General features: G+C 40.2%; 1 protein-coding gene across 4 annotated transcripts in view; it reads right to left on the reverse strand.

Moving 5' to 3' along the window:
* LOC141265130 (ATP-dependent translocase ABCB1-like) overlaps positions 1 to 12,348 on the reverse strand; it is a 1,603,396-nt gene that overhangs the window by 947,055 nt on the left and 643,993 nt on the right. For all 4 annotated transcript variants that reach the window (XM_073677832.1, XM_073677833.1, XM_073677831.1 and 1 more), the window contains exon 10: positions 6,246 to 6,423. In XM_073677832.1, coding sequence (XP_073533933.1) covers positions 6,246 to 6,423 — 178 coding nt within the window. The remainder of the gene's footprint in view (positions 1 to 6,245; positions 6,424 to 12,348) is intronic.

Here is a 12,348-nt window from a genome sequence, read left to right on the forward strand (position 1 = left end):
GTCACACTAATTAACCCCTTCCGTGCACACCGTAAAAATAATAAATAAAAAATGGAGCAAAAAGCTATGCTTTTTCATCTTATCGCCAAACAAAAAGTGGAATAAAATGCGATCAAAAAGCCAAATGAAAAAAAAAATGGTACCGCTGAAAACATCATCTTGTCCTGGGCAAAATGTGCAAATAAAAAGCCGCCATACAGCTCCATCAGCCAAAACTTAAAAAAGTTATAGCTCTCAGAATAAAGCGAAGCAAAAAAAAATATTTTTTCTATAAAATAGTTTTATTGCGTAAAAGCACCAAAACATAAAAAAACTAAATAAATGTGGTACCGCTGTAAACATACTGACCCGAAGAATAAAGCTGCCTTATCACTTTTACCACACGCGGAATGGCATTAAAAAAAACCTCAAAAACAAATCCTGAATTGCAGGTTTTTGTTCATTTTACCTCCCAAAAAACGGAATAGAAAGCGATGAAAAAATGTCACGTACCCAAAAATGGTACCAATAAAAACGTCAACTCTTCCCACAAAAAACAAGCCCTTACTTGACTCTGTCGGCCGAAATATGGAAAATTATAGATCTCAAAATATGGCGATGCAAAAACTATATTTTGCAAAAAAAAGGGTGTTTTAGTGTATGACAGCTGTCAATCATAAAAACCCGATATGAATCTGGCATCACTGTAATCGCACCTACCCGAAGAATAAAGTCGTCTAATCACTTATACCGCACAAGGAACGGCGTAAAAAATAAATAAAACCAATTCTTCACCTGCTGCTTTGTTTATTATGTTACTATGTCTCCCAAAGATCGCAGTAAGGCGCGGCTTACATTTATCCTGCGATGAGCGCTTACACCGGGGTTTCAGTGTAAATCTCTGAAATACATAATTCAGACAGAACCCCCCGGCGGAAGTCTCCCTGTAATGAGGCAGTTGGAGGCATTGTGGATGCGGTCTAGCATGTGATCCCATGGTCTCAGTTTTTTTTAAGCATGCATAAAAGTGCGGTTGGCCACAGTTTTGTGCACTTCTGAAAAAAAGGACACCGCTGAACAGAGGCCAGACGGAGTCCAGAGTAACTCTGCTGCCTCATTATAGTGAATAGATCCCACGGGGGTTTCATCTGAATTACATCACTTGGAGATTTAGATGTAAGTGCTCAGCCTAGAGCGCCAGATAAACGTTATGTAAAATGTTTCCAATAACAGCTTCAACTCAATCCTCAAAAAAAGCAAGTCCCCACTCAGGTCCATCATCTGTTAAAAATATAAGGGACTTCCAAGTTACTGGTAGCACAAAGGCTCTGGAAAAGCGAAATTGCCCTTGCCCCCCAAAAAGATTCAGAAAATTTTGTGCTCCCAAATCCAAATGCCTCCCTCCTTTCTGAGCCCCACAATGTGCCTAAACTTCATTTAGGGTCCACATGTTTGGCATTCCTGTAGCAATGAGAGGTTGCCTAATTTACAGGTGCATGTCTCCAGAAGCATGAGCCGTGCACAACGTACTGGTCACTACAGTGTAATGGTCACTTCAATGGCAGTTTGAAATTTTCACTCAGCAACATCCACTGCTGCTTGTTTCTGGAAAAGACCTATGAAGTCAAAATCGTCACTACACCTGTAGGTAAATTCCCAAAGGGGTATAATTTCCAAAGTGGGGCCACTTGAGGGGGGATTCTGCTCTTCTAGCACTTAGGGGCTGTGTGCAGTCATGGCCAAAAGTTTTGAGAATGACACCAAAATTATATTTTCACATGATCTGCTGGCCTCTGGTTTTTATTAGTGTTTGTCTGATGTTTATATCACATACAGAAATATAATTGCAATCATATTATGAGTACCAATAGGTTATATTGACAGTTAGAATGAGTTAATGCAGCAAGTCAATATTTGCAGTGTTGCCCCTTCTTCTTCAAGACCTCTGTAATTCTCCCTGGCATGCTCTCAATAAACTTTTGGACCAAATCCTGACTGATAGCAGTCCATTCTTGCATAATCAATGCTTGCATTTTGCCAGAATTTGTTGGTTTTTGTTTGTCCACCCGTCTCTTGATGATTGACCACAAGTTCTCAATGGGATTAAGATCTGGGGAGTTTCCAGGCCATGGACCCAAAATCTCAATGTTTTGTTCCATGAGCCATTTAGTTATCACCTTTGCTTTATGGCAAGGTGCTCCATCATGCTGGAAAAGGCATTGTTGGGCGCCAAACTGCTCTTGGACGGTTGGGATAAGTTGCTCTTGGAGGACATTCTGGTACCATTCTTTATTCATGGCTGTGTTTTTAGGCAAGACTGTGAGTGAGCCGATTCCCTTGGCTGAGAAGCAACCCCACACATGAATGGTTTCAGGATGCTTTACAGTTGGCATGAGACACGACTGGTGGTAGCGCTCACCTCTTCTTCTCCGAATAAGCTGTTTTCCAGATGTCCCAAACAATCGAAAAGGGGATTCATCAGAGAAATGACTTTGCCCCAGTCCTCAGCAGTCCACTCCCTGTACCTTTTGCAAAATATCAGTCGGTCCCTGATGTTTTTTCTGGAGAGAAGTGGCTTCTTTGCTGCCCTCCTTGAAACCAGCCCTTGCTCAAAGAGTCTCCGCCTCACAGTGCGTGCAGAAGCACTCACACCAGTCTGCTGCCATTCCTGAGCAAGCTTGGCACTGCTGGTTGTCCGATCCCGCAGCTGAAACAGTTTTAAGATACGGTCCTGGCGCTTGCTGGTCTTTCTTGGGCGCCCTGGAGCCTTTTTGACCACAATGGAAGCTCTCTCCTTGAAGTTCTTGATGATGCGATAGATTGTTGACTGAGGTGCAATCTTTGTAGCTGCGATACTCTTCCCTGTTAGGCCATTTTTGTGCAGTGCAATGATGGCTGCACGTGTTTCTTTAGAGATAACCATGGTTAACTGAAGAGAAACAATGATACCAAGAACCAGCCTCCTTTTAAAGTGTCCAGTGATGTCATTCTTACTTAATCATGACTGATTGATCGCCAGCCCTGTCCTCATCAACACCCACACCTGTGTTAATGAATCAATCACTAAAACGATGTTAGCTGCTCCTTTTAAGGCAGGACTGCAATTATGTTGAAATGTGTTTTGGGGGTTAAAGTTCATTTTCTGGGCAAATATTGACTTTGCAAGTACAGTAATTGCTGTTAAGCTGATCACTCTTTGACATTCAGGAGTATATGCAAATTGCCATTACAAAAAATGAAGCAGTAAACTTTGGAAAAATTACTATTTGTCTCATTCTCAATACTTTTGGCCATGACTGTATATGGAGTCCGCAAACTGTTCTACAATAATTTGTTCTCCAAGAGTCAAATGGCGCTCCATCCCTACCAGGTATCGCCGTATGGTTAAGCGGTACTGTACAGCCACATATGGGGTATAGTCACATTTAGAAGAAATTGTGTGACACATTTCGGCACCATTTTTACCCATTGCCCTGTGTGAAAATGTAAAATCTGAGGCTAAAACAATTATCTTGTGGTAAAAATATAATTATTTTTTCTTCACTGCCCAATGGCATAAATTTAAAAATTAAAAAAATACTACTTCCCTAGATGAATTCCTTGAGAGGTGTAGTTTACAAAATGGGGTCCCTTGTGAGGGTTTCTGCTGTTTCGGCATGTCACCAACTCTTCAAATGTGACATGGTGTCTGCAACCTATCCCAGCCAACATAGCGCTCCTTACTCTTCCAAGCCCTCAGTAAGTTTTCCACCACATATGGGGTATCGGCATACTCAGGAGAAATTGTACAACAAATTTCATGGTGCAATTTCTCCTGTTACCATTATGATAATGCAAAATTGAGGGATAAAAAACATTTTTGTGGGAAAAATGTGAAAATTGTATTTTTACGGCTCAATATTATAAACTTCTGTGAGGTACCTGGGGGTTCAAGGTACTCACAACACATCTAGATAAGTTCCCTGAGGGGTCTAGTTTCCAAAATGGTGTCATTTGTGGGGGGGGGAGTTTCCACTGGTTAGGCATATCAGGGGCTTCCCAAACGCAACATGGCGTCCCCTAATTATTCAAGCAAATTTTACATTCAAAACGTCAAACGGCGCTCCTTCCTTTCCGAACCCTGCAGTGCGCCCAAACAGTGGTTTTTCCCCACATATGTGGCATTGGCGAACTCAGGAGAAGTTGCACAACAATTTTCATGGTGCAATTTCTAATATTACCCTTATGATAATGCAAAATTAGGGGATGAAAAACATTTTTGTGGGAAAAATGTGAAAATGTTATTTTTACGGCTCAATATTAAAAAACTTCTGTGAAGCACCTGGGGGTTCAAGGTGCTCACTACACATCTAGATAAGTTCCCTAAGTGGTCTAGTTTCCAAAATGGTGTCACTTGTGGGGGGTTTCTACTGTATAGGCACATCAGGGGCTCCCCAAATGTGACATGGCGTCCGCTAATTATTCAAACAAATTTTACATTTAAAAAGTCAAATGGCACTCCTTCCCTTCCGAACCCTGCCGAGCGCCCAAACAGTGGTTTTCCCTCACATATGGGGTATCAGCGTGCTCAGGAAAAATTGCACTACAAGTTTTGTTGTCCATTTTTTCCTGTTACACTTGCAAAAATAAAAAAATTGGGGTTCAAAGTAACATTTTTGTGAAAAAAAGTTAAATTTTAATTGTTTTCTTCCACATTCCAAAAATTCCCATGAAGCACCTAAAGGGTTAATAAACTTCTTGAATGTGGTTTTGAGCACCTTGAGGGGTGTGGTTTTTAGAATGGTGTCACTTTTGGGTATTTTCTGTCATAAAGGCCCCTCAAAGTCACTTCAAATAAGATGTGGTCCCTAAAAAAATGGTTTTGTAAATTTTGTTGGAAAAATGAGAAATCACTGGTCAACTTTTAATCCCTATAACTTCCTAACAAAGAAAAATTTTGGTTCCAAAATTGTGCTGATGTAAAGTATACATGTGGGAAATGTTATATCGAATAAATTTTACCACTATCATGAAGTACAATACAGTGGGTATGGAAAGTATTTAGACCCCTTTAAATTTTTCACTCTTTGTTTCATTGCAGACATTTGGTAAATTCTAAAAAGTTCTTTTTTTTTCTCATTAAAGTACACTCTGCACCCTATCAAAAAAACAGAAATGAAGAAATTTTTGCAAATTTATTAAAAAGAAAAACTGAAATATCACATGGTAATAAGTATTCAGACCTTTTGCTCAGTATTGAGAAGAAGCACCCTTTTGAGATAGTATGTCACGAAAAAACAATCTCAGAATCAGTGGGATCCGTTGAAGCTTTCCAGAGCTATTACGACATAAAGTGACAGTGTTCAGAACTGAAAAAATTGGCCTGGTCATGAAGGCAAAAACAGGCTGTGGCGCAAAAGTGTTAAAAAGGTTATGCCACAAATTAAGAAAAAAAAACATTTTTTGTAGTAATGCAGACCAATATTTTAATCACATCAATGCAAATAACACTACTAGTTAGCATAATTTTTACTCCCTTTAACCTATTTAGTTACCATTCCTCAGCTATAGTGTATTAACTGTCTGTGAGTGTTCAGCAGCTTGTACCATGTGACTATCAAGCGCCTGCATCTCCAAGGCGTGTGCTGCAAAATCTGCTCCTATTGCTAGAACTCTGATCTGTTTTCTCCACCTTCAGTCTGAGAGATCACACTTAAAAATAGCACTATGCTACATAATTTCCCTTCAATCTATCAATCAATCTATCTGTCTATCTATTTATCTATATGTCTGTCTGTCTAAAGATAAGAAGACGCAGTGCTCCATTAGTAGGCAAAAAGTGTGGACTTTATTAGCCCATGTGGCAATGTTTTGGTTTTATCACAGAACCTTCCCAGGCAATAGTCCATCCTGAACAATAAATACGAAAATGGAAGCAGCACTCCAAAATAGTATAAATTACTGGACTTTATTGGCCCATGTGGCAAAATAAAAAAAAAAATGGAATCTTTCACTTCACATGGGAAAATTGTTTTCAATAGGAAGAGTTTGATGGAAAAGTCTAGCAGTATGTGAGCAAGGCTGTACTAACAAGTGAAAGATTAGAACGTGTGATACTTATAAATTAGTAATAAAACAAAATCAAGTCCCCAAAACATTTGTTAAAATAAATTACCAACTCCTTTAAAGGTCCATCCTAACCATTAAAAATAGCCTTGAAGTAAAATTGTGATAATACTGACAATAAAATAATATTAATAGTAATCTAGAAGAGCACACGTACTTACAGTTAACACATTACTAACGCTATAATTTTCAGGCTCCTCCACAGTTAGTTTTGCTCCATACCAAAATGACAGAGCAAAGATTCCAAACACGATGAATTGTGAAGATCCAATTGACATGTTTATACTGGCAGTCTTCTTTATTCCAAAACTTTTTGCAGTAATTAAATTGGCATCGTACCTGTAAACAAAATACACATTTAACTTGAACTCCAGTACATGGCTGAATTGATGATGGGTGGGGGTAAACAGAACATTAAAAAATTGATTACAAAATTGTGTTTTTTGTTTTCTCTTCATTAGCAATATGTAATGTTTTTTGTAAAATAGTAGTAAATCAATGATTATCTAATAATAATATAAAGTGTCCGTAAAATTTGTTGGCTAAACGAATTGTTTCTTGCTGAAGTTCATGAGGATTCCTTGGGGCTAGAATTGAGAAAATCACCCAAAATTTGATTGAGTCAGATTAAGTAAATTCAGGGAGAAAATTAAACTTGCATCGAGTAAGTTCAATGTGAATTTAATCAACCAAGAAGGGGTTAAAAAAATCTTATACTCACCTCTCCTCAGTTTTCCCCTTATCAGTCCTTTGACCCATCCTCTGATGGCTCTACTGTCTTCTACCCGCTATCTTCGATCTTCCTTCTGGTTGGGTTTTGCATTCATTATGCCCCACATCGCTTCTTGAAGCACAATGCACACTATAACATGTGTTGCACCCCTTATGATAGTTTGAGGCCTAGTGAATGGAAAACCTGGCCAGAAAAAAGATAGAAGTAAGAAGAAATAACACAGAAGAAAGAATATCCGATTGGGGGAGGAGGGAAGAGAATGAGAATAACATTTTTATTTTTGTTAAACCTTTTTTCGACACTCTATAATGCAGAAAAATGGCAACCAGCAAGAATGAACCACAAAAAAATTGACTTCTGATTAATCTGAATTTATTTGTAAATTTTGAGGAAAATTCAATTAGTCTCTAATCAATTCATTCTTGTTGGCTTGGTACCTATCAAATGATTTCCCCTCAGAAACACATGCTTAACCTTCATTAAAACACATTACTCAATGGAGAAATTGTTCTTCATCGATTATACCTCACTTGTAATTTTTTTTATTTAAGTGGTAAAAAAGTTTTAAAAATTTGTGAATAAAAAAAAAATAGAACCACAACTATCAATGCAGCTGTAAGAAGACTTGGTTTTGCATAGTGAGCTGACATTTTTATTGGTAAAAGCAATCAAAAGTTTGTTGTAGATCCAGCACTTTCATAAAATATAAAACTTTTATTTATGTTCAGTTTAAATTATGTGACAGAAAATGGCATCCATTAGAGGAAAAAGTATATGTGTTATTCAGTTGTTCTATATAGTGTAACATCTTAGTATTGCAGTATTTAGAGAAACTGATGGTTTCCTCAGAAGCTAAGTATCAAGATGGTAGCAATTGAGACCTTCAACAACTTCCCAGCTTAAAGAGCAGTGATTGGAGCAAGTTTTGGGCGCTGCTTTAGAGGTGGATATCAGCTGTATAATACAGCCAGAATATGAAATATGTGGAGTAGTCTCAGTTTTTGAGCCTACTCCACACACCTGCACCCGACTGGTGCTAGTTTTATCTGTACATCCTATGTTGGGCAGGGATTTTATGCCAATAGGTCTTCCATTTTCTGAAATTCACAGTATGTACTGTATGTACAGAGAAAGATATAATATCATAGAATAAAAGAAAATATTTTATCCAATTTTTAGAACAATAGATTTTCGGTCTAAGGGTATGTTTGCTCTCCTTTTCTGGCGGTGAATAACTAAAGATGAGTGAACATGTTTGGAAAACGTTCAGTAATTTTAATTTCAAATTTGGCACAAACAAATATTATTTTTTTCTTAACTTAATGTGTGGAGATTCTTGTAGCCAATCAGAGAGCAGGAACCATCCACAACGTTCAGACACAAGAGCTTGTGTCATTGGCTGCTCAAGACTCATGTCCCTCTCCATATAAAGAGCAGACATGCTGTTTTGGTGCCATTTTGTCAGTGTAACAGAGCAGAGAGGCTGCTCCTGCCGTTGTTTCTGGATAGTGAGAGAGTGAGATAGTTAGTTAGGCGATTGCTTGTAAGTAAGATAGTTTAGAGAGATAGGATCCTGTGTGGCTGTGAAATCGACTTTCCAGCAGATCAATCATTTTTGCTAATAGTGTGGTCCAGACAAAGACATCAAGCCACATTTCAGCATATAACGCTATTGTGCTGATATTGTGCTCCATGCACCTTTGAAACTCAAATTTTTTTCTGGTACCACCGTTCTCCATAAAGCAGGCCACATTTCAGCTTGTAATTGTTTTGTGCTGAGATTCTGCTCTATCCAGGGCTCCACATTAAAAAAATCTAATTTTTTTTCTTTTACTACCATGCTACATAAAGCAGGCCACACCTGTGCTTGTAATTGTTTTGTGTTGAGATTCTGCTCTATTCAGGGCTCCACATTAGAAAATCTAAATTTTTATTGCTAATAGTGTGCTCCAGCCACACTATCTGAGCAAATAAATACTGATTGGTAATTTAGTGACAGATGACTGACAGGTCTGGGCATAGGTTTGTTAAACAGCTGGTTAAAAGAGGGGAAGGGTACATCCAACATGAGTGGGAAAAAGCAAGATCATGGTGGAAGGGGGAATAGGCTTGGTGTTCAAGGTGTACGTGGGGTAGGTGGTAAAGTTAGTGGAATCTCTACTGAACAAACACCGTCACATCCTATCCAAAGAGAACTGACAACTTCTGTTACTGAACGGGCTACTCCACTCCCTTTCTTTGGTAGCCGCACAGCAGTACGCCTTGTTGATGAGAGCCAGAAAGAGCATGTGCTCCAGGAAATGGCAAGCGCTTCATCAAATGGCCTTTCCTCCTCTTCCTCCACCTCAACATCACACACAGTACAGTCCTCAAAGGTGGCACCCGAATTACCCTTGTTTCCGCTCATGTCACAACTGTTCAACCACCCAATTGACTGTAGGGAACCACAGATGTATGAGTCTGCAGAGCTATTCACACATTCTATGCTATGGGCATCAGAGGTCTGCTCTAAAAGTTCACAGACTCGAGAGAAATAAAGCATCTGCACCGATGCCCCATTTTTTTTCTTTTGGATCCGAGGCTGGATGAAGTAGGGTCCGAGCAGAATCCTGACCCTTGTCACCAGAGGTTAACCCCTTTGGGGAGGTGATCCTGATGAGACTCAGACACCTAAGGTACACGCGGACTGTACTTTGCTGTCAGGGCAGGAAGAAGAGGAGAGTGACTCTCAAGCCAAAGAGTGGGAGAATAGAGAGGATGATGATAAGGTTGTAGATACCACGTGGTGTGAACCCAGAGACACTCAGTTGAGTAGCTTAGCAGAGGAGGTGGAGGAGGAAGACAAGGAGGTTACGTTGCGGCCTACGGCACAGACACGAGGTGATGCAACCACGATGAGCACTGCATCATTAGCCATGTCTGTGGCTTTAGCCAGCAGCGGTCACAGGTCTGCAGTTGACAGGGGTGGCAAGGGTTGCCTAGCCTGTTCCTTTTTTAAGATCGCAAAGGATGATCCAACTCACTTTATCTTTAGTGATGGGCGAACCCGAATATTAAAGTTCAGGGTCCGTACCAAACACCTACTGTTCGGGCATGGACCCCGAACACGGACTTCCTCCGGAACTCCGTGTTAATGTTCGGGTTCGCATTCGGGTAGTTTCCCACGCTGTCACTTGTCACACAGGTTCTGATCGCCAGTAATAGCATTACTGTGGTCAGAGCGCTGTGGCATCATGCTAACAGGTGTCTGCATGATCCCACGGTAAAAAGCTTACCGTGGGTCATAGGCGCCAACTGATGGTACTACTACCACCATCAGTCATTGCCAACTGCCATAGGAAACAGCGAGCGCAGGCACCGCTGGATGAGAGCAGCAGTCTCCCATCCACCGGTGCCTGTGCTGTGCTCAAAGTAAAAAAAATGTTACAATTTATAAAAAAATAAAATAAAACACATTATTCTCACCTACACCTGTCCCCGATGTTCTCCTCCCCTGCAAAAAATAAAAAAAAACACCATATACTCTCCTTACAGCTAATCCCCGAAGCCCATGATTACCTGTAATCATTACCTGTTCATTACCTGTTCATTTGCTGGCAATATACTGATGCTCAGTGTATTGCCGGCAAATGAGGTCAGTGCATGCGCGGTGAGTATTTTCCACCAACTCATTGACGTCAGCGCAAGCATGGGAAAATACTCACCGCGCATGCCCTTACCTCATTTGCCGACAATACACTGAGCGTCAGTGTATTGCTGGCTACTGAACCGAGCAATCACATTTTACAATGTGGCCATTCTGTTCATGGGATCATCGTGGGACCCTCGCTAACTGGACTACGGTGGACAGGTGAGGATGAGGTTGCTTTATTATTTTACTTTCATTGCAGGTGACATTTGCTTCAGGTGGAATGGGCATGATGATAAGTATGGTTTAATTTAGAACATTAAAGGTGTCTGTCTTTATTTCAATTAAAATATTTTAGTCTGGGTGTGGGTGTCTTTATTTTACATTTCACCATCACTATGGGGTTAGTAATGGGGGTAACTTATAGACGCCTTTCTATTACTAACCTGGGCTTGATGTCAGCTGGCATTATAAGCTGACATCAACCTCAACCCTATAACCCCACTGCTACCGCTACAGAGCAGTGGGCAGAGTGAGGCTAAGTGCCAGAATTGGCGCATCCAATGGATGCGTCCTTTCTGTGGCGGCTAAGGGCTCCTGTTTCTAGCCTTAGAGGAGGTCAATATTCATGGCCCCTTCCTATGCAATTAATATCAGCCCTCTGCTGTCTGCATAGCCTTTGCTAGCTGTTAAAATAGAGGGACCCCACGTTATTTTTTTTGGGGGGGTCCCCCATTTTAATAGCCAGTAAAGGCTAAGTATGCAGCTTGGGGTTGATATTAGTAGCCTGGGAAGCTCCATGGGTATTACTCCCTTCCCAGACTAAAAACATCTGCCCCAGCTGTCCACTTTCCCTCTGCTCGTTAATAAAATTACGGGGGACCCCACAACATTTTTTTTTCCAGAAATGTACTCATTTATTAATAAATGACATGAACAGTAAGGTACTGACACAAAGTACAGATTATATATCACAAATTTATATCTATCTGTATATCTATCTATATATTATCTATATACAGGTGCTTCTCACAAAATTAGAATATCATCAAAAAGTTAATTTATTTCAGTTCTTCAATCCAAAAAATGAAACTCATATATTATACAGTCATTACAAATAGAGTGATCTATTTCAATTGTTTACTTCTGATAATGTTGATCATTATGGCTTACAGCCAATGAAAACACAAAAGTCATTATCTCAGTAAATTAGAATAATTAACAAAAAACACCTGCAAAGGCTTCCTATACATTTAAAAAGGTCTCTTAGTCTGTTTCAGTAGGCTCCACAATCATGGGGAAGACTCCTGACTTAACAGATGTCCAGAAGGCAGTCATTGACACGCTCCACAAGGAGGGAAAGCCACAAAAGGTCATTGTTAAAGAAGCTGGCTGTTCACAGAGTGCTGTATCCAAGTATATCAATGGAAAGTTGAGTGGAAGGAAAAAGTGTGGTAGAAAAAGGTGCACAAGCAACAGGGATAACCGCAACCTTGAAAGGATTGGTAAGAAAAGGCCATTCAAACATTTGGGGGAGATTCACAAGGAGTGGACTGCTGCTGAAGTCATTGCTTCAAGAGCCATCACGCACAGACGTATCCAGGACATGGGATACAAGTGTCGCATTCCTTGTGTCAAGCCACTCATGACCAATAGACAACGCCAGAAGCATCTTACCTGGGCCAAGGAGAAAATAACCTGGACTGTTGCTCAGTGGTTCAAGGTGTTGTTTTCAGGTGAAAGTAAATTTTGCATTTCATTTGGAAATCAAGGTCCCAGAGTCTGGAAGAAGAGTGCAGAGGCACACAATCCAAGCTGCTTGAGGTCTAGTGTGAAGTTTCCACAATCAGTGATGGTTTGGGGAGCCATGTCATCTGCTGGTGTAGGTCCACCGTGTTTTATC

This window comes from Phyllobates terribilis, unplaced genomic scaffold, assembly GCF_046119375.1.
Source record: "Phyllobates terribilis strain yellow unplaced genomic scaffold, ASM4611937v1 Scaffold_4__5_contigs__length_816908805, whole genome shotgun sequence".
Lineage (NCBI taxonomy): Eukaryota > Metazoa > Chordata > Amphibia > Anura > Dendrobatidae > Phyllobates > Phyllobates terribilis.